The following is a 22403-nucleotide window of genomic DNA, read 5'->3' as shown; positions in this document are numbered from 1 at the left end:
AGGCGAGGGAGGTGCGCAGCGCCCAGGGATTAGGAGAAGCAAAAGGATGGAGAGTGGAGACTGAGGTGGAGGGAAGAACGCTCAGCACAGCTGAACCTCCAGCAGAGGTGGTTTCACTGGTGGCATCACACCGAATCCAGGCTTCCTAGCCCTGCTGCCTTCCTACAGAGGGACTGGGCATTAGAGGTGCGTCTGCCTTCCCACCCTCAGCCTGTTCCTCACCAGGAACCCTCTGCACAGAGGAAACGTGTTACTTCTGTGCAAGTTCTGCTCCTGAGCTACGGATCTTTCTGCCATTTACAGCCATCTCTGGAGAGACGCGGAAAGCCCACCTCTCCAGGCTGCAGAACAGGCGTGAAGCTAAGCAGCGCAAGTATGCAAACACCATTTTTTCCTACAAGCTTCTTTAACCAACGGCTAGACCCAAATCCTTCGAAAACACTGTGACAGCACTTCCGCATTGCTTTCGGTGGGGTCCACCGCAGCTCCGAGATGTCAGCTCTGTGCTCCTCTGGGGGAACAGATTCACGCTCTCCTTTACCCCAGGAGGAGCCTATCCCTTACCTCGGGGTGCAGAAGCCACGGTGGCCGACACCACCGCATAAGCCAGCACTGACTGTCTGCTGGGAGACTGCAGCCCTGTGACACACGGAGCTCAAAGCCACAGTGGCGGGAGGGCAACTGCCCATGGCACGCTCCTGCAGGGACATATTGCCAGGGGAAGTGTAACATCACAATCTGGCTCTGGGTTCCTCTCAGGCGCTCATAGCAGGCCCAGTGTGGAGGGGAGCCGAGAAAAACCATGACACGCTTGTCCTTCCAGGAACACAGGCCCAGAGCAACCTGTCAGCTGGGAGCACTCCATCCCCAGGACCCCCTGTGACACTCACAGCATGCTCTGAAGCTTCCTGCACCCAGCACAGGCTCCTGCACGCTACCGGCACTCTCACCCCCTGCTCCAAGACTGGTGGTGCATTTTATTGCCCCAGTCCTCCTGCTGCCCTCTCTGGGTTTAACCTACAGCAGTATTTCCCTCCCATGGCAGCCACCTTCCTTCATGACATGGGTGATGGTAAGTAAGGGAAGGGATGGTTATGGGGAGAGATGATGACAATGCACGAGTTATGATTTCACATGCAGATGGTGAAGAAGGAGAGAAGAGGGCTGAGAAGCGCTCGTTTCCTTGGGCACTGTACAGAGGGAGCTGGCTGACTGGCTGTGGTCCCTTGAGACTCACGTCTTTTTAGGGTGTTACTCAGAGGTCCAGGGAAGGGTTCAGGAAAGGAAGTCCTGGCAGGTCAGACAGGCAGAGGCAGAACACCAAAACGAAAGGATAAGGCAGGCTGACAACTACAGAATGTGATCTCTGTGCATGCAGACAATGCCCAAGAGAACAGCCCCAGACTACGACATACAGAAAAGCCAGAGATGCCAGAGGTATCGGAGGCAATGCCTATGGAGAGCAGGGCAGAGGCGGGTCAGTCTCTCATCAAGCAAGGACATTCCTGACCCACAGAGGCATCACCTTGTTCTGCAAGGTTCCCACCCACCCCAGAGTGCCGCCTGGGCCTCAAGGAGATGCTGGAGGCACATCGCAGCCCCGGCCACAGAGGGGACGGGAGGGAGGGAACGCATCACAGCCTCCTCGGGGCCAGAACTGCAGCTTCGGGAGCCTGATGAACGGTACGTACAAAGGAGCTGGGCCCGGAGCGATGCTGATCCCAAACCAGAGGGTTGGATGGGCTCTCCCCGAGAGCCAGCTCAGCTGCGGTGCTCCCCCAGTCCTCAGCCTGCTGCTGGGAAAGCGGCCATCTCCTGAAGACTGCGGCTCTGTCATTAGTGCCTGTCACTAATGTCACTAATGAATGCCACTGCTTTATACCCCCTCTATCACTGCGGGCCCTGGCTGTGCTTCTCTGTAGGAACTCTCCCAGGAAGCGACTGCTCCCTCCCCTCCACACCAGAGCAGGGTTTTTCCTTCATATCTGTGCGAGGAAGTCCTGCAAGATATTAGGCGAGCCTGCTCCCGAGTCTGCCCAGCTCCATTAGGCATCATCTGCTCACGGGCACTACAGTTTGGGGGAGATGGGAAGCCAAATAGAAAAGGATGAGAATTTGTCTTTTGCACGGATCGGTTCAGCCATCCGTCTGATTGCTGGGCCTCACGCAGCCCTCAGACTCGGCCCGCACCCTCCCCAAGAAGCGCTCAGCAGGGTCCTAAACCCAAACTGCCCTGGGTTGGCATTGAGCTTGTGCCTGTTTATGGATTGGTTGGTTGGATTTTGCCAACCCCAGTCTAGTCTGGTCCGCTCCCCCCTGCATGTGGACTGGAGAGAGGGACTCACCACAAGTTGAGCATTTTCAGGCAGCTACAGAGAGTGTAGAGAAAAAACACAGAAAGGAAGAAAGAGCAATTAGTTCACAGAGGTGGGATGAAAGCATGTCACTGCAGCCATGCAAACATGCAGTGCAGACTGGCAGACACACACCATGCCTGCCCCCACCCGCCCCAGCCCTCATACCACCTCGCCACGGTGCCGCTGAGAATCACCAGTGTTCAGTGCCATGAGACCTCAGACAAACTCTGCACCTTCTCCCCACAGTCACAGGCCCTGGAAGGCCCTTTCTGGGGCCTGGGATCACACAGGAGCTCCAAGCCACCACACAAGAGACTGCTCTATCCCTTGCAGCTCCAACAGCAGAAGAACCATCTCGTGGGCCTGTGGGTCTGTAAGCTGCTGTTCAGCGTGTCCTCAGGGGACCCCAAAGCAGGAGCATGTGCACAGCTCCTCTGCTGGCCAGGAGCTCCAGGGAAAGAACTTTCCACTGCTGCATCTCCCCTCAAAACACAGAGCTCCAAATTCAGCTGGTTCTAACCCTTTCTGGACTGCTACACAGCAAATCAATCTTTTGAGTGTAAAAATCCTTTGCTCTCCTCATAATTGAGGGAATTTATGATCACAGATGCAAGGAAAGATGAAGACAGCCCTCCTTGAGGCAAGAGGAATGAAACAAGGAACTGGGGAGCTACAGCAAGAGCCCCCAGACCTGTTGGTGCAGAGCAGCGTCTGCTCTGCTTCACAGTGACCGCTGAAACCCTCCAAAACCAATTCTGAACCACGCAAACAGAGTCTGGGAGGGACAGAACAAATGACCAGGCACAGCTTGGGCAGCACGGCTCACGCAATGCTTCTTCTCACCTATCTTGATACTCCCCTATGTAAGAGCTGCTGGGTGGTCGTCTGCCTCAAAGCATGTGCCTGGGAAGCCCCACTTCAGTCCTGACCAAGACACAGCCTGTGACACCGAACCTGTGGCCTCTGCAGGCCCCACTACCCAAATTTAAGAGGAATATTGCCCACTCTCCAAGTAGCACCTCAAGACCTGCCCTCCCCACCATGCTCTAGGAGAAGCCTGTGCCAAAATCATGGCTCACTCCTTTGGCTGGGAGGAGAAAGCACATCCACTGCTTGCTCAAATAGCTGCCAGGATCATGCACAGTTCCCACCAAGGAAGATCACAGAAGTGCTTTCTGAAGGACAGGCAGCAAAGGACCTTCAGCACAATAGTGACAAGGTGGAATAGTGACAAGAAGGCTCCAGCCTGATGGATAGTTTTCTGAGCCATTTCCATCCTTTCTCACACCTCCCTGTTTTCCTTCTTACCCTTCCACGAATCATTCCTAGCAGAGGGCTGAGCCAAGCCACACCAGCACCACCAAGACTGCCCAAGGCAGGCACTGGAGCAATGTCACAGCACTGACCAGTCTGGGGGCAGCTCCAGGCCCACTTCCCCTTGTATGGGGAAGCTGGGATTACCTGCTGGGGTCCTGCTCTAGTTCAGGGGCAGCAAGAAGGTCCCGTGCTGAGGGTCATGCAAAAGGTGACATGATGGCGCCAGGTGCAGCACGTGTGCAATGGAGGCCAAAATGGTCAAAGCAGCAACTATGTATGTCGCTTCTCACTCTTTGCCACACGCTACAGAGGAGAGGTCTGCTCAAAGCAAGCACACGGCTCCCCATCAGCAGAAGGGCTGTTACTGGTTTCTCTCTCAGCACTGGACTGGGAGAATTCACAGAGAAAACCCCAAGTCCCTGAAAGGATTACTGTCATACCACTCTGGATACCTGGCATTACTTATTGCAGCCACAGATGAAGTGTGAACTCAGACCAACAATTTCTTCACTGAGCTGTGCTCACGCTACTCCTACACTCAGCATGAGCATACAGAGCGTTCTCCCTTTGGAGGCTCCTGCAATCTATTCATGTTACTTTGGTACTTGTGCTACCATCTATTTTGCAACACATGCTCTGAGTAAGAGTTACGTTCTCCAGCCACAACAAGTTTAAAAAGCAGCGGCAGCACTGAAGGCACCATGCACAAAAGCAGCAATATGCAGGAAAAGGGCATGGGACACGAGCATCAAGTACTTCCCCGTGGGTAGATACCCCCACTCGTTTCACAGGAGGAAGATTAGTGACCACACCAGTGGAAAGCCTGTTTGTAAAGCCAACGTACTTAGCTTCCTCCACCACTTCCACCTCTGCCTGTGCTGTTATAGGTGCATTGGAGTGTGCCCCCGTCGGGTCGTCCACGTTCAGCTCCCCGTTGGTCGAGCTAACCACCTGAAACACAAGACATTCCCCATTAACAAAGCTCCCCCCACAGCACGGTTCCACGTGATGCATCTCCACCTGTCTCAAAAAGGCATACTGGAGGAACGGGAAGCCTGTGAAATAATTTCTGTCTGTTCTTGTCTCCTGTTGGTTCCTGGGAAGCCTTTACATCACACTCCCTGTCTACAGCAGCCACCTGGCTTTTCCCAAGCATTTGGCCTCGCAGTGGCAGGTATAACTGCAATTCAGTGACGCACAGATTCTGACAGGGAGGAGCAGGTACCTGCACTGATCCTCCGTGCCGATCCGCAGCCAGATGAGATGTCAGGTACGAGGTATTGGTCTGCCGGCTGGGCTGGATCTCCCACTCTCCTCGGCGATCGGATGACGCCTGCTTGAAGTCCAGAAGCAGGAGAGAAGCAGAAGAGAGGGCAAAAGGTGAATGAGGGAAGAAATGAGAGGATGGCTGTTAGTGAGTTAGTCCATTTTGTTTCTCTGTAGGTTTTTCTTGCAAAACAGCAAGGCAATTTAGACAGCTAGGCTACAGCTTAACTTTACCAAGTATTAACCATACATTCCTTCAGCTTTACCCACTGCAGGAGTGCATTCCTTCTCCAGGTGATAAACAACAAGAAAGCTCACATCTATCCAAGAAGTTATTTCTATGCACAGTGTTGCCTGCATGTGTTTCAGCACAGCAACAACCATGCTGGCAGCATGTTTCACCCTGTCTGCTAGGGCCCACATCAGAGCCCTGGACATGGCAGCAAGTTGAGATACCCAAGACTGACCTCCCTAAAATACTCGTTTTTTTACTCAAAAGTGCAGTAAACAAGAAACTTCCGCTGACTTCATCTCCAGTAGATGCAAACTGTATACAAGGAAATTATTGGAATTTGATTTGTTTTATTAGAAGAACCACTTTGCACTTGCACACGAGGCTGCTAACAGGTCATCCAGCACCGATGACAACACACCCAGTGCTCATCTGAGGGCAATGAGCATCTCTGTGCAGCCAAACCAACAGTCAGCTGAAGGAACTTATTGCCAAGGCTGGAAGCACAGGACAGGGAGGCAGACAGATGCGTGTCAGATCTCACGCCAATGGCACAGAATGGAGTCCAGCACGACGTTACTAAGGACATGGCTGTGTTGCTGGATGCAGTCATTCTCTGCAGCCACACGAATGAGCCTGAGCCCTGGTCAGAGCCAGAGAGGAGCTGCTGTGTGGCCAGGAAAAGAGGGAGGGGCTGCCAGCAATTCCACGCAGGATGACTCCAGAAACCTTCCTGTGCACTTGTAAAAAACTGGAACGAGAGCGTTTGCAAAAGGAAGCAGAACAGAAAAGCACTCTGCTCGCATGCCATAAAACAAGCACCATCATTTCCTCTGTGAGCGACCTCTGGGTCCGTCCCTGAGCGACCCGCAGTGCAGCTCCTCCTGAGCAGTCAACAAACCCACCTCACAGGGAGCGTTTCCCTAGAGATGCCTTCATGCAGGCCTGTAAATCTTTTTGTAAAATGCTTGTTCTGTCAGCCCGAGACACTGCTTATCCTTTTCTATTGGTATCATTCAAAGGAGTTACTGGAGAAGCACTTCCCTTGAAATTCTTCTTCAGTTGCTGCAGGTCACAAGATTAAGAACAACTGGAGAATTTAAATGGAGTTTTAGAAGTTGGTGAAGTACATATCTTGAGTGCTGCTTTCTACAAAACACTGCACTGCCAGTTTCCTTGGCCAGGTCAGCTGATGAAGCTGTATGTCTGTCAGCACAGAGAGCATGGCCTGGGAGCCTGGAGGCACTCTGCAGGAAAGGCGTGAGATGACACCAGGGCCAGATTTCTGTCTTAAGGTTCTACACCCAAATACCTGATAAAAAAATCTATGGTGTGGGAGAGAGAAGAAGGTATCTGTGACTTCCATAGCAGCTCTGTGCTGAGGGGCACTGAGGCGCCCATCTGCCCAGATAAGCTCTCTAGAGAGGTCTGATATGTGCTGGGTGCCTGCATTTGGGACAGGAGGACAACGCTGGGGAGGATAAAGCTGGAGGACTACTATCCCCACCTGGTCCTTCAAGCTGGGTTGCCTGAGGCTGAGACCAGGGAAGGAAAAAAATGTCAAGGAATCTTTATGTGCCTTGGGAAGATGCTAAAAGGATTGGGAATGCAGGTGGTGCTTTCCTCAGTCCTCCTGGTTGGAGACCGAGGTCTGGAAGAGAACGGACCAGCTGAATGACAGGGTGCATGGGTGGTGTCACACTCAGGTCTTTGGCTTCTATGATCCATGACATACCTTCAGTGAACCATGGGATGGGACACAACTGACAGGGAGGAGCAGCAAGCTGGTTGGGCTCACTGGGAGAGCTTTAAACTGGAGCTGCTGGGGGGGTTGGTGTAGTGCTGAGGAACAGAGAAGAGCCAGGGAATGCTGTCAGCTCAGATCCGTCCCTGAGGTTTGTGGGAAGGCTCCTCTAGGAAGGCAGTGTGTCTGAAAGCTCAGCTGGAGTGCCTCTATACCAATGCATGCAGCATGAGGAATAAGAGGGAGGAGTTGGAAACTGTGGTGCACTTGGGAAACTTTGATCTTCTTGCCATCACAGACACGTGGTGGGATGATTCACATAACTGGAATACCACGATGGAGGGCTATGAGCTTTATAGAAAGGGCAGGCAAGGTAGAGGGGGTGGAGGTGATGGCCTCTGTGTCAAGAAGTGGATGGACTGCAAGGAGCTGCCTCCGAGGAGCAGTCAGGAGCAGGTGGAGGGCCGGTGGGTTAAGGCTGGGGGTGGGACCAGGCTGTGCATAATCCATCCCTGAGGTGATCAAGGCCAAGGTGGATGGAGCCCTGGGCAACCTGATCCACTACTTGATCGTGCGACTGGCAGCCCTGCCTGCAGCAGGGGGGCTAAATGACAGTGATCCTTGAGGTCCCTGCCAACCCAAGCCATTCTGTGATTGATCCTATTGAATAACTGAACATCCTCAGTAATGTTTAGGAGAAAAACAAGACAAAAGGTGCCTTGGAATTGCATCAGGGGGGATTGAGGTTGCATGTTAGGAAGTCAAGAGTGGTCAGGCACTGGAATGGGCTGCCTAGGTGGTGTCACTGTCCCTGGAGGTGTTAAAAAACCTTAGATGTTGTACAGAGGGATATGGTTTAGTGGGATATATGGGTGGTTGGCGGATGATTGGACTGGATGATCTTAGAGGTCTTTTCCAATCTTGGTGATTCTATGATTAAGACTGAAAGGCTTAGAAGAACAAAAACTGAATGCTGTCCAAATAATATTTTGGGAATAAGACAGCTGTCTTTGTGCTATCTACTAACATTTGTGAACTAATATGCTTGAAAATGAAGCCAGGCGTCATTGTCCATCAAAGAGAACGAGATGCCTTGATTGTACACAGCACGAAGATCTGTTGTCAGAGCAGACAACTACAAACTGCCACCCAAAATGGAGTTAATGCATTCATCAGGCAATATAATAAAGCACATTATTTTACTACTACTGTCAACCCAGTCCACACTAATAAGCATGCATAAGTACTGCACACATGCTTCAAACAGTGCAGCCTCCTACAAGCAACACTTCTAATGGGGAAATATTCATCCTGATTGTAGCTGAAAGCTTTAGATGCAGTCTGTATTAGGTGTTCTATCACTCCAAACACAGCTGCATGGAACAAGGAGAGTTGAGCCCAGACAGGTTATTGCATCTCACACTCAATTCTGTGCCCACAAGGCCCAGCTCGCGTGAGCTGTGTGGGTGCAGGAATCACAGACACAGCCAGAACAGCACGCAGCAGTTAGAGCAGCAGAGCGAGCCCAGAACCACTCACTGGGAAGCAAGAGCACCAACAGCTCCAGCCAGGAGCCAGCAGCTGGAGATCTACTCAACTTCTGAGCACCTTTGCTAATAAAGAAAATCCAGACTCTCAACCCAGTATTACCACTAGAAAGAAAAAAGGGGGAAATTCATAAACCTGCAGTTTATCTGGACCACAACGCCCAGCCTCCCCAAAGGACCCTGCGCTGGCAGTCCTTTCTGCTGTGCAGCACAGTGCCTCTGACAGGGCACCCTGAGCTGGATGCCGTGCATGTCCATGGAACACACACATCTTACTCCACCCCACTTGTTCACAATCTGGAGGAATTCCACCGCTCTTTCAGCCATTCGTTGCTTTGAGAAAAGTTTGCTCAGACCAAAGTCTTCCTAAATTAAGCAAGAAACACGCTTGCCACAAAGGCAAGAATCAGCCCCAGCTACCCCAACCGGCAGGGCTTCTGTTCTGCAGACCAAGGGGAATTCAGAAGGATGCCAAGCGAGGCAGTGCTGCTAACATACCTGATTGCGCAGAGCCTGCTGTGACGGCCGGTCCCGATGGACGTGGCTGTCTCTCGTTATTGCAGACGTCCCGGAATCTACGTGAACAGATCCCACTGGAGTAGGCTGGAAAACAAGGTGTTTGTTAGGACACAAGTCAGGTCGGCTCCCATCATGCACAAACAGCACAGGAAGACGTCAAAACGCTGCCCAAAGGTACTGGCAGCAACGGGCACAATTACAGCAAGAGCCATGGGACGCCTATGATGTGACTGCTTGCTGGATACCGGCATCAAACACCTTGTAGGAAAGTGAACTAAAAAGATACATCTGAATCTCTTCCAGTGTCAGATCGCACCGCACTTGTCACAAATGCAACTGCAAAACATACAGGCTTGTTTTCCTCAGCTCATTGTCTTGTTGCTTTTAAAAACCACCCTTGCATAGAAACAGGACGTGTTAAAATTAAGGCTTCATCTGCTCTATTCTCACCAAAGTCACAATCCTTGCTCACAACATCAAAATCTCCATAGCAACCACTGCAGTTGTCAGCAATAGCAAGCTTGTCTTACAAGGTGCTTTTTATCAATTGTCTTTGTAATCAAACAAAAATGAGAGCAAAAATCACGATTCACAAAGGGAATGATTTCTTACTAAAACGAAGTGCTCTGCGCACAGAAAACATTGGTAATGCTAAACACAGATGGATGGAAGTCACTGGCAGCGGTACCAGGTTCAGCTCTGAAGGCACCAGTGACACATTTGATCCGGCACCAGTGACAATTAATTTACAGCTGCCTTTGCCACTGGTGGTGCACAGCGACTGGCTGTTAGCAGGAAGGCTGTCAGCGGAGCGGCACCAAGCGACGGGCTGCAGCACAGGCACGGATCAGATGGGCAGCCAACGGAAGAGCTTCAGACGTTTCACCAGGTTTCCCAGTGACATACCTCTTAGCGAAGGCCTTCCTGAATACAAACACTTTTGACTATAGGAGTAATGGACTGAGATCACAGTTATGTCCCATCTGGTGCTAAGTGCAGCTTGGATACTCCCACGTTGCCCCGCCATATTTAGAGCTGGCTCAGCCCCTGGAGCAGGGCAAGCCCAGGGATCTTTAGAGATCACAATGGGTTTTCCTTTCATTGTTTTCTGAGCACCTGTCAGAGCCCTGCCCACATTTCCCGTACTGCTCTGTGACAACTCAGCTGCTATGCTCGGTGCTGAGGAAGCAAGTATGGGTTCCAGCTGTAAGATGGATGTCTTCAGATATTGATGACCAAAGGTTTCAAATCATGTGCTAGGATAGAGGAAATTAAGTCCAGTCCTGCTCGTGGCTGCAAGGGAGGAATTCAGCACTGAATATGTCACACCAAGGCAAACCTAAATTGGTGGCAAGGGGCCATCTGCCCCTTAGGATAACTCATGGCACCACAAGAACCCCCTAACACAGCACCAGAACTTCTCTCTGCACTGAGCCTGTACTTGCTGGCTCCAGAAAAGAAGGGAGCGGTTTGATCCTGACTCACTGGCACTAACTGGCAGTACTGGAACAAACCGAGAGCAGCAAGGCCCTGCACTCTGCAGGAGGGACTTACAATTGGCCTGCCGACCCAGTCATAGGCGTAGTCAAAGGTGTAGCCTTTCTTCTCAAACAGCTCTGTGAAGATGGTTCGTAAGTAGTCGTAGTCTGGTCTCTCAAAGAAATCTAATCGCCGAACGTAACGGAGGTATGTGGCCATCTCCTCTGTTGGAGAAGGGGAGAAGGAAGCAGTGTCAGCTCTGCCCACTCGTCGCTCCATCACTTACAAGCCTCTCAGCGCACGGCACGCGATACATGCACACGCTGGAAAGGTGCTTTTCAATGAACTCTAACAAGGCCCTTCCACGGCACAGAGCACGACAGTTCCCCCAGCCGGACCAGGGGCAGACCCCAGAGCTGCCCAGGCTCTGCCACATTCAGCCAGGCAGATCGATGGGAGCTGAGGAGAGCCTGCAGGCCTTCACCCCCTGTGACCTACCCAGCCTCCTGCTGCTTGATGAACCTCACTCAGCTCTCTAGAGCCCTCCGGCCCTGCCCAAAGCCTAATAATAGCTTGCTTTCATTCTGAATCTTCTGAATGAGCTGCTATAAAGTAAGGCCTTGTTGCAGCACTGAGCATCACGCAGGGAGAATTGCCTGGGCTGCTGCTGCTAACCTTGGCTTTCCTTTAAAAACTACTGCTTTAGAAGCAGCCCACAATGCAAATCGATACAAATACATCTCTAACAATGTTGGAGTCCCACACCTGCTGCAGAGGGCTGCTGCTCTACCTCCAGCAAGTTCCACAGCAAGCTTCACTCTATACCCTTGTATAAAAACAAACACTAAAATGCACTCTACAACACAGGGCAGCTCTCTGAGCCTGCCTACAGGATGCTCACGCATACGTCAGCTCACAGACATTTAAAATAGACACAGTGATTTCTATACCAGGACAGGACTGTTGTTCTGAGCAGAGCTCAACACGAGGAATAAGACTGGGTACTGCAGGAAGAAGCTCAGTTTTTGCCTTTAACTGACAAAAATAAAAGCAGCTCTGCTTGGTGACGGTTAGCTACGCCTATGGTTGGCAGCTTGTCTGTCACACTGAGGCAAAAGAAGAAGAAAGGTCATTTCCTCCTCCTGCTGTTGTCTTTGAAAGATGATCAACGGGATTCAGGCAAGTGCGGGAAAGAAGTTGTCTCATCTCCTTTCAGCCCAGACCTGCATGTGTGACAGAGCTCTGAGGAAGGAGCACCGGGAAGGGAAGGAATGGGGAAAAGAGCAAAAACGACAACAGCCAACCTGATGTCTTTCTGCTTGGAGCTTGGTGGATTTGGGATGGAAACGTGTCTGGGAAATAAGAATGACCTGAACAACAATTCCTTCCAGACTTGCTGCTCCTTGTGCTGGTAAAGAGCCACGGACACGAATTAATGGGCATGGTGAGATGGGTTGATGGTTGGACTAAATGATCTTAGAGGTTTTTTCCAACTGTAATGATTCTGTGAGTCTATGAGAACGGCTCCAACAGGAATGGGGCAGACTGTGAGGACCTGGGTGCTCTCCCTGTTGTCCAGTTTCTCACCTCGTAGACAGAATACTGAAAGCACTGCACGGAGGCTGCACCGCACCCCGGGAGGGCTTTCACTTCATACTCTGCTCTCCCAGCTCTGCAACGGACTTCTGCTGAACTGGAGAAAAGCTGCCAAACTTTGCTAGGAGTGCACCCTTAATAAAGCTCTCCTTGAAGCCATTGTTAGAAGGTGGAATTCAGTGACATCGTCCCATCTTCTAAGCTGGCCACCTAAAATTTTAGCACCTGTAAGTCTTTTCAACTGGAAACAAATCAACTGAGTAGAGCCAACACAGGCACTTGAGAGAGGGAAGACAACAAGGTCCTCTGCAGGAAGGAAGAAAAGCAGGGACATGGGGCACTCAGGCACTGCCCAGCTTGCAGAGTGGGAAGAGTTATGCTTGTAGCAAGCCACAGTCACAAGCTCCCAGCCCTGCTAATTCCTAGCAGCAGCCCCAGTTGTTTTCCTGCTTGAGGAACGACATAACACGTGTACATCACTGAAATCCTCTCTGCCAGAGCTGCTCAGATCTATCATATCCAACAAGGTATGTCTGTCTCCAGTGACCCCATCAGCACTTTACCTGGAAAGTTCTCACAGAGAACTTCAACCGGAGTGTTTCGCTTTGTGTCCCCGATCTTCTGATACCTCTCTTTTAAGGTGTCAGCCTGCAGTGCACAAAGACAAAACAGTTGTGGGGAAAGAGTTCAACCGTGTGAGAAACGCCATGCTGTCTGGGAAGAAAAACAAGGTGTTTAATGCTGATTCTGGGTGGTAGCAGGCGATGTCACTTGGAGCTGAACTGCATCCTAGATTACAGTATGTTATCCTGCTGTTATCTTCACTGTGTGCTTTACATGCAGTCAGCACAGAACATTCAGAGAGGTATTCAGGATGCCTCCAGTACTTGAAAGGAAGCACGCTGGTTGTGCTCACAGGGCTCATTTCTTACCAGCCCAGTCCTGATATAGGGAAGCTTTTCTGGGGCAAGAAATTAAAGCTGCATATACTTCAATTGCACATCAGTATCCTGACACTCCAGCAAAGAGCAGTCCTAGGCTGAGAGCCATCTGCAAGCATGACAGCTTCATAAGCAACTGCAAAAGCAGTTAAACTGTGACAGCAATTTTGACATGTCATGTTTTTACTGTGCAGAACAGAATGCCACCACAGAGTCAAGCAACCAGATTATATCAGTCACACTTCTCCCAAACCCCGTGCTTTCACGTGCATTTCACCCCCAAGTGCCTGTCACTTAGCACTGATTAAGCAGCTGGTCATCCAGAAAAATGACATACATTTCAGTTTGTTTTCCCACCTGAATCGCTCCTGAAGCAGAGCACTCTGCTCCAGTTGGCACCCTACAAACAGGTTTCACTGCCTCCATTTCAAAATATGCCAATTAGACCTGCCAGCAATACAATTAGCATTGTAAGATGTCCTCTTAAGACCTCAGCACTGACAGTAGAGACCAGAAGTGTAGGCTGAGGAAACCTACAAGCGTGAAGATGCCACGTTTTCAGGCTGAAGAATTTGGGTGTGCTCTGAAGCTAAAGAAATGCAAGACTTCAAGGAGCAAACAACTAATTCTCACTAACTCAGCACTGATCCAAGGAAAATTTTGCAGTCCTGTCTAAACCTGGAATTATTTTAGAGTAGTTTATAGGATTGATTTAAAGCAGTTAAGTTCAAACTAAAGAAATAAAATATGTAATGGAATAACACTGATAGATTTACCATTGGAAGTGCACCTATTGCCAGAGAGGTTCTGAGCCCTTTCAGGATCATTTCAGTCCTTGAAAATCCCTTCTGTGTTTTCTGCATTGCTGCTGACACTTCTGACACATGTTGATAAGGCAAAGCTGAGGTTAACTCTGGATAGATGGTGACAAAGCAGCTTAGCAGGTTCTATCATGCCATCGGCCACAGCAGCACTCCGCTGAAGATGCTGAGCCCAAAAGCTCATCTGTTTTTTCACAGCATGCCAACAGGCCTAAAAGGAGTTGCTGTCTTCACTAAAAACCTCCTAAGCTGGTCACCCTCATCCCTACACTCAGTGCAGCTCCAGAGGTGAACACGTAGCTGCACGATCAGGAAGGTGGTGGAGAAGAGAAGATGAAGCCAGCAGCAGCTGGGAGCCAGCACATGGCATTCTGCTGATGGATGTCAGCTGCGGCTGTTGTAACTCAATTGCTCGCAGCCCTCAGCACTGTAGATGACATTTCATAAACTTACAATCCAGAACTGAGCACTGAATGTCCGCTGTCGCTGGAGGGAAGCCAAGCTCCATACTTCTGCCAGAAAAGCAGCTTTTCAGGCTAAAGTCTCTCGGCAAGTCTAAAACCATCAGACTGCTCCTGTTACAAACACGACCCTGGATGCAGCTGGGGCACTGTGTGCCATCACCGGAATTTCATAAACAACCATTGTGTTCTGGGCAGGTGCACATTACAGTTAAGCTGCTCCAACTGCTCAGCAGCCCCACTGCTGCCCTCCCTGTCCCAGCAGCTCCTTTGCTCGCACCTTCCCTGCAGAGCTGCACCGACTCAGTGATGCTAACACTAATCTGCAGTGCCAGGTAATGTACTTCAGGCCTGGCATCTTCTCTGCAGGTAAATCTAACACGTTAGTATTCAACTTCACAGACATACATGACTGCTATGCCCTGATTTTCCATATGTTCCCCTGACAGATTCACATCTGGGCAGAAAAGTGAGTTTCAATGGGCAAAACCTAAGACTCAAACCTACCTTCAGTCCTTGCCAGGGCAGACTGCCTCGCAGGAAATACATAAACATGTGGCCAAGGGCTTCCAAGTCGTCTCGACGACTTTGCTCTGCAACAGAAGAGATGACAAATTATTGCTGCGGCTGCAGAAATGGATCTGGCCAGTAGGAAAAGGGATTTCAGGCAGAAAGCTATAGCAGGAATGCTCACTTGAATCATACGATCATTAAGGTTGGAAAAGATGATCTAGTCCAACCATCCACCTACTGCCAATATTGCCCACTAACCCATGTCCCTCAGTGCCACATCTACATATTTCTCAAACATGCAATCTCAGGGCTTGCGCAAAAGAACTTGGAACTCGGTACAAGGAACATGAAACACACGGATCAGCTAGAAGATAGGAGCTGGGAGCCAGCGTGCCCAGCACTGTGTGCAAAGGATGTGCTGGATTACTTCCTCTGAGCCCTGCAGCAGCGGGCAGGGGACACTCGCAGCCAGCTGTGGGAACTGACATGCACACAGTGCCAGCCATCTCCTGCTGCTTCTGGAGCTCAGTGCATCACAGAGGGTTAAAAATAGCTCCTTTTAGCATTGCTTTTGCTCGTGAAACACTCGCTGCTGTTGCCATGCAGATGTTATGATTATAGATGAGGTAAAAAAACATAAAAAGGAGGCCTCGAGCCAAGGGCAAGGCATCCTTTAAAATAATCTACCGAAACGTGGCCCACACTGCCAACAAGCCACAGGATACAAGGGAGAACAAAGGCAACCTGAGCAGCAGGAGGCTGTCCTGTTGGCATCACTGCTTGCTGGACGAATGGTCCCAGAGCTCCCCAGCAGTGTGGGGCCCCCAGCGCTGCTCACCAACTGTCTCTGCCTCCCAGCGGCAGCGACCTGCTCTCCCCCAGGCTCCCCCGCACACAGAACACGGAGCACACGGAGCCTGGAGGCCAGCTGGCCGGTAGGTGGTGGCAGAGCAGTGCCCTGCGGTGCTCCCATCTGCAGCCGCTCACTTCCTCCATCTCTTCCCCCATCTCCTCAGAAACAGAAATTGCACCCATCTCTTCTCACTCCCCAAAACGAGAGGCTCTCCGACCCGTCGCTGTGCCACCGCCGTACCACTCTCGTGAGTTTAAAGGACTATAAACATTTAACAAGGGCTTCTGCCTTTCAGCCACAAAGATGTAATTTTCCAAGGATACAAGGCAGCGAGTGAGGAGACAGAAGATGGGTTTAAAATTAGTTCTATCATTAAGGAAAGCCATTATTCATTTTCTCCAACTGGTTATTAGGTCAGGGAACAGCAACTGAAACTGAAAGGCGCTGGTGTGGGGCTGTGCTATAAAGATCTCCTTGGTCGCCACTAAGTGTGGCAATTACTGCCTGCCCACTTGCTTTTATCAGAGCAGGACTGCTACCTTTATTGTTTTGCTCCTAACAAAAACCATAATTACAAGGCTTCCAGTTCCAACACTTTCAGCTGTCTCAACTGCTCAAAAAAAAACAACCAACAAACCCCCAGAAGCCTCACGGCATCGCCATGCTGTGTTAGCAAAGGTATGAAGGGCACGGAGCCATAAGCTGAGCTACCATCAGAGCTCCCCAGCACCAGCACAGCTCGTGCTGAACGTACAGACCTTTGCCAAGATGTGTGTTGATGGACATGTATCTCGCCGTTCCAGTTAAGCTCTTGTGTTCCCTGTAAGGTATGTGTTTTTTGGTTTCTGGGTCAATATACTCCTTTGCCAATCCAAAGTCTATGATGTGAATGACGTGGTCTTTCTTATTGCCTTGCCGGCCAATAAGGAAGTTTTCTGGCTTGACATCTCTGTAGATGAGGTTCTTCGAATGCACGTATTCCATTCGAGAGATCTGCAAAAGGACGAAGCAAACATTACTCCCAGGCAGCCCAGCTGCTCTCCTGCAAACAGAGCAGCCAGGTTTTGCAGCCCACCACAAAGGCTCCTCAAGCCACCCGCTGCCTGCACACACAGGCACTGTGCAAGTGGCACCAACAGAGCAGAATGAGGCACTGGTGACTGCCTGAACAGTGGCATTCTTCATTGCACAGCTGGAAGAGGAATTTGCCATCCCCACCTTTCGCCCTGTGCTCCCTGACTTCATCTGAAAAGGAACAGGACCATTTCTTCTGTAATGCTACCACCAGCACAGCGTTCTTGGAAGGATTCCATGGAGAATTGCAGCAGCCTTTTGTATTGATTTTAAACACGCTAAGCCGGCTACCAGGAGCTCCTCCCTTACCCACAGCCCTCCCTTGTTGCTCTGTGCCTCACCACCTCCCTCCCTCAACCCATATGCTGTCTTAGACATGCCAAATTCTCCCTGGAGGGGGGGATCTGGGCAGGCGGAAGCCTTACGCTCCTCAACACCGACTAAAAAGAATAATTAATCTCACCAGTCGTCAAGCAGAATTGGTTGGAGTATTTTTCAGCTTTTGACTATCTGTGTTCTGCCACCAAGGAGCAAGCAAAGGGCCAGACGCCTGGCTCCAAGGGAAGAAGGGCTGCCTCAGCTCTCGCAACACACCTCACTCAGTGTGCATTGTTAATTCTGCTTCAGAAAACGCCTAAATGATGTGTAACGATGTTTGAGCAGGCCTGCAAGCAGCTCTCCTTTGTGTCGCTAACTCTGTGTTACCGCTCCTCTCCCCTCTCGTTTTAAGCAGTGATTTATTTCAATGCGCTGAGAAAATGGATTGCACAGCTCCCAGCCATTACTGCTCATCATTTCCAGGACGCTGCAGATGCTCCACACTTCAGCCATTCTTCACATCTTGAGTCAGCTCCGTGACACAGCAGCAGGTTTGGAGACAGACAGGTATGTCAGGAGGCAGCCCAAATTAAACTGCAACCCTTAAAATGGGAACAAAGGGTTTCCTGACCCCTCCGTGCAGAACAGGTTTTCAAGCAGAGCCTGACTGGCTCATCTTGTACATCTCTGCCACCAAAGAAGCCCAGTTGTTGCAACAGCCAATGGCAATGACAGCAATTTGGACAAAAACCCGGACAGCGAGGATGCTGTGGAACAACACACTCCAGCAGCACTCTGAGCTATTGGTGAACCTGCTCTTTGTGCTTCCGCCGCAGACAGGCGCAGGCGGGTTTCCTTCCATCTGCCTGCACACCTCCTGCTGTGCTGCTGGGGACGGCTGGAAGAGGCTCTTCCCCATCACAAAGATGTCCTGCGGCAGCGGTGTGCCTTATGCCCTGTGACAGGACGCCTGCCTCGCTTCTGTCTGCAGGAGCAGGGAACTGATGGCTGTCAGCCCTGCGCAGCCAAGGCATGACTTCTGATTTATGTGCAGGTGGGACAGCCTCAGTGACCACCTGCTTTATTTCCCTGCGTTGCACAGCTCAGGGACGCTCCGTCTGTTCAGCTGCACGCAGAGGTTGGAGGAAGCGGTTCCAACGCGATGCTCCAGCCGAGCAACGTGAGGCATCAGAAATGCACTCACTGTGGAGTAGCAGCGCCCAAAAGCTCCCATCAGCCAGAGGAGTCCTCCTGCAGCACGTGTGCGAAAACAACCACAGAGAACCTTTCCTTCCCCTCTCCAGCGGGGACTTGAGGCAGCGAGGTGCTTCTCCCTGCTGTCTGGGTGGCAGCAGGCTGCTCACGTGGTGGGAAGTCTGCCTGCGTGTTGGGCATCCTTACCAGGCATCTCAAACACCAGAGCAGAGTGGCACTGCTTGTGCGATGCGCTGCATTCTGGCAGTGAAGTTTCACATTTCCTCACGACCGAGATTAGAATTACAGCAGCTTAAGCAGGCTTGGCTGCTCAAAAACAACAGCAAAACAATTTACGGAGGCAAAACCACCACTGAACGTGACAGCTCAGCTCCTCTTCTTGTATGTCTCTCTCACACTGGAGTGTGACACAGCAATGGTAATGATTTAGTATAGGAATTAGCAGAAATCCAAGACAACATTCCCCAAAGGGCTTCTGTCCCAGTGGAGCAGGAAGCGCCAGCCCCTTCAGAAAGCACTTTGGAGACAGCTGAGCCCTCCTCCCACAAACCCTTCTGGCAAAGGAGATGGAGCACCTGTGAAGATGCTAAATCTGTCTCCTTAAACACATGCGTTCACGCTGGTATCTCATGACCTCTTCCTGAAAAGATTGGTAAGGTCCTCAAACATCTCCCCAAGGAAAAAGGAGAAGTGCTGCCTACAGAGAACCCCAGTTCCATGTGGGATTGCTTTTCCTGTCCCCATGATTCACTCTGAGCCCCCTTTTTCCACGCTGGTCCTGGTGTCTTGGTGAGCAGGCAGGCCAGGCCAGGTCACAGGATGGGCAGCTGGTGCCAATGGAGATCCTCCCAGTACAGAACTGATCTGCCACCCCAGTGCTTGGCACAAGGCAGGACCCTGCTGTGTTAGGCTTCATTTCCCCAGCAGACTCATTGCAATAAAATTACTCCTGTAAGTACTAGGACATGTCTCTAACACTACTGTAAGAAATGTAAGTTACTCAAATTCAACTTGATGCATGTTGTTTCAACCCAAATTTTGCCTTATGCTACATGCACATACTGAAAAACATATCCAACATTGCTACTCTGTTCTCACCGCTTATGAGACCAATGGTTATTTTTTTGAACACTGAAGAGTTGCCCGAAACAGTAATACTGTTTCTGGAGTGCAATGAAAAGGGATACAGACTGTATGCAAGGCTTTGCCATCTGATTTAATCAAAAAGACTATAAACTGGTTTTACAATGATGCAGGAGCACTCAAACAAAACCAGGCTGCTTGGCCACAGGAGCACAATGCTGTGCACCCAAAACCATGTCAGTGTGGATCAACACCGTGCATCTGTGACCTCAATTTTCCACTTGAGGTTCTGTTCTGGCGAAGCCAAGCTAATTTAGAACTGGCTGGCTAAGAGAGCTGACACAAACGCTTTACTCACCAGCTGGATGGCTATCATTAATACCGTTTTCAGAGTGAACGTCCTGTCGCAGAGGTCAAACAAATCTTCCAAGCTAGGACCAAGCAGCTCCAGTACCATGGCGTTGTACTTTCCGCACGGTCCAAAATAATAAACCTGGGGAAGCCCTTCAGCTGGAAGAATATGAAAAGGATTGGAATCAGTCACTGGGACAACATAGACACCCTTTCTCCTGGGTGCAAATCTTTTGCTGTGCAAAGCCTTGGTTTTCACATCTCGAGCGTCCTTTCTGATCTTACATGGCAAGCAAATTAGTTTCAGCATGTACTGTGAATGAACCAAAGGCCAAATGAGTGCAGGCTTTGCTCGGCTACACCCTTGATTAGACAAATGGATTTCAAAGCAATAATGTGACCACATGAAAGCGCCTGGCCCTGGAAGCACAAAGGCTTGGCCTCAGCATAACCAACTCAGTGCTCCCTGCGTCACACTGAGCAGCAGGCAGAGCCACGGGCTGGCGCTCGTCTGAGCAGCCAGGAACACAAAGCCCTTGCAGAAAACGAGGTATGTTTGAAAAAGGGCTGCAGTCAAACCTAGCGAATCCCCAGCTGGGGTTACACAGCACGGTCACACAAAGCTTGCCTGCACTATATTCGTAAGAAAGAGCAGAGATTGATGTTTTCATCCATCACCACAAAGAAACAATCAGGGTCCATCCAGGGCAGAACGCAGCGCAGAGCTAACTGCTCCTCTCGCTAATCATCGGCCACCAGAACTGGGCTGCTGGTGCAGCTGTGTACCCAGCTCTGGCTGTGTATCTGCCCACGACGTGCCCAGGCAGCCGAGCCCAGTGCAGGTAAAGGCAGAGAACGCCAGAACCGGAGCGTGTCAGAAGCACAGCAGCTTCACCTACAGGTTCAGGAAAGCTCGTTAATCTGCCCAGCGGCACTAATCAACTTGCCAACAATACAATACATGAGGCACTGAGATTACCAGAGCTTAAATATTGCAGATTTTATACTCCCGTGAATTACATGAAAAGAACAAAATACAGCTCGACAAAGATTACTGAGGGATGGCTTTAATCTCGTTAAATCACATGCTCAGGGGATCATGTTAGGCATCAGTCGTCAGGACGCATTAGTGAGATATTATGGAGTATTGCAGGCATTCCCAGCCCAACCCGAGTTCGTGTCCCACATCCAGCATCTGCCCAGCACCGCCAACCTGAGCCTGGGAGGCTATTGCCCTTTGCTTTATGCTGTAGTGAGCATGAACAGCAGCAGCATCCTCTGAGAAAGCAGGGCTGTCTGACATGGAAGCGATTCCAAAAGCAACAGTGGAACCTGACCCAGGCAGCCCTGAACATTTTCCAAAATCCCCAAATAAACACAAACGGCAATTGAATGCCATCAGCCCTGTGCTGAAGGCTTGACAAGCTTAAAACAGAGACTTCTAAATTCAAGCTCTCTGCACAATATTTGCACTGCGATTTCTATGTCATGATAACAGTCCTGAAAAGTGCAAACCGGAAGGAAACCAGTCAGGCAAGGAGCGTGCTAATTATGGAGTACTGGAGAACAAATTTGCCGACAGGCTCTTAAGGAAGGCTAAGAATCTCATTCCCAGAGCAAGGGAAAAGGAATACATTTACATCCTTACTTGGTAAAGAGAGCCTGCTGCAATTAAAGTTGAATTCCTACTGGACATGAGAACCAGGAAGATAAATGGCAGCCAGGCTCCAACGACAGGGGTTTCACGTGAGAAAGGAAGCACGGCAAGCCTGAGTGCTCCCTGGGGCCCAGCCCCTGCAGTTAGCTCTGCCATCAGCTCCAAGTGCTCCGAGCCAAGAGCTTGGAGTGCCCTTCTCACTTTCACAGTGGGATTAAGCCTCGGGAAGGCTCTGCTCTAGGCAGGAGCTCCCACAAGGTGAAGCTGTAGCTAAGAACATTAAAAAAAAGCATCCTAAGTGGCAGCCTGCAGAGGACGTTATTTTAGTTTCAGGCATATTTTTAGGGTTCGATTTTCTCCGAGGGTTTTCAGCCGTGCTGCTGCCAGCTGTGCCTGCGGTCAAGAATGTACATCTTGCCTTTGCTGGAATAAAAACGCTGTCACACATCTCATTTTCAGAGGGCATCTGGAGGAATGTGACCGAGGCCGCATGGTGACCAGCCCTTCAGAGCCTCCCAGCCCCACACCATCAGCACAGTGAAGCTGGGAGGAACGCACTCTCAACTCACTAAAATTCAAGTCCATACTCAGTATTTCTTTGGGAAAGGACAAAGCTGGAAACAGGAGCTTTAACAGTAGCAGTACCTGCTTCCTGCAGGATCCAAGCGGGCAGATAAGGCTACATAATTCCAGGGTGCGTATCTGAGATGTAGGTTTCCCTGAGCCACTTCTCCCTACAAGCCTCAGAAAATCTACATAATAACTTGTTCAGAGCCCAGCTGCTCTGGATGCCCATCATTCAGAATGCAGCCCGACTATTTCTGCAACAAGCACTGTGTCCTGGTCCCACCAAGTCCACTGTCACAGTGAGCCACAGGAGCTTCAAAAATACCACCCACAGATCCCTAAATACTTAAGAAGGATATTTCCAACAAAGGAGATCGATTGCTGATGAAGGAAAAGGTATCTTTTGCCTAGGCAGTCAAACTTGAGGTTTTTAATGCAAAGCCGTTGTGTTGGCCGAGGGTTGGAAAGGTCAAAGGAAGACACTGCTGTGCA

General features: G+C 50.5%; 1 protein-coding gene across 5 annotated transcripts in view; it reads right to left on the bottom strand.

Annotated features, from left to right (window-relative positions):
* Nucleotides 1-22403, bottom strand: part of CSNK1G1 (casein kinase 1 gamma 1) — an 88253-nt gene that overhangs the window by 3575 nt on the left and 62275 nt on the right. For 3 of the 5 annotated variants that reach the window (XM_042885766.1, XM_042885767.1, XM_042885768.1), the window contains 8 exons: nt 19695-19846; nt 16405-16639; nt 14788-14873; nt 12621-12705; nt 10537-10685; nt 8962-9066; nt 4900-5010; nt 4519-4625 (listed from right to left, as the gene is read on the bottom strand). In XM_042885766.1, the coding sequence (XP_042741700.1) occupies nt 4519-4625; nt 4900-5010; nt 8962-9066; nt 10537-10685; nt 12621-12705; nt 14788-14873; nt 16405-16639; nt 19695-19846 (1030 nt within the window). The remainder of the gene's footprint in view (nt 1-4518; nt 4626-4899; nt 5011-8961; nt 9067-10536; nt 10686-12620; nt 12706-14787; nt 14874-16404; nt 16640-19694; nt 19847-22403) is intronic. The other 2 variants (XM_042885770.1, XM_042885769.1) reach the window with 1 other exon arrangement.

This window comes from Lagopus leucura, unplaced genomic scaffold (genome assembly GCF_019238085.1).
Source record: "Lagopus leucura isolate 7727_CA_CO unplaced genomic scaffold, USGS_WTPT01 Super-Scaffold_100052, whole genome shotgun sequence".
NCBI lineage: Eukaryota > Metazoa > Chordata > Aves > Galliformes > Phasianidae > Lagopus > Lagopus leucura.
This window is presented reverse-complemented; position numbering and strand designations above follow the sequence as displayed.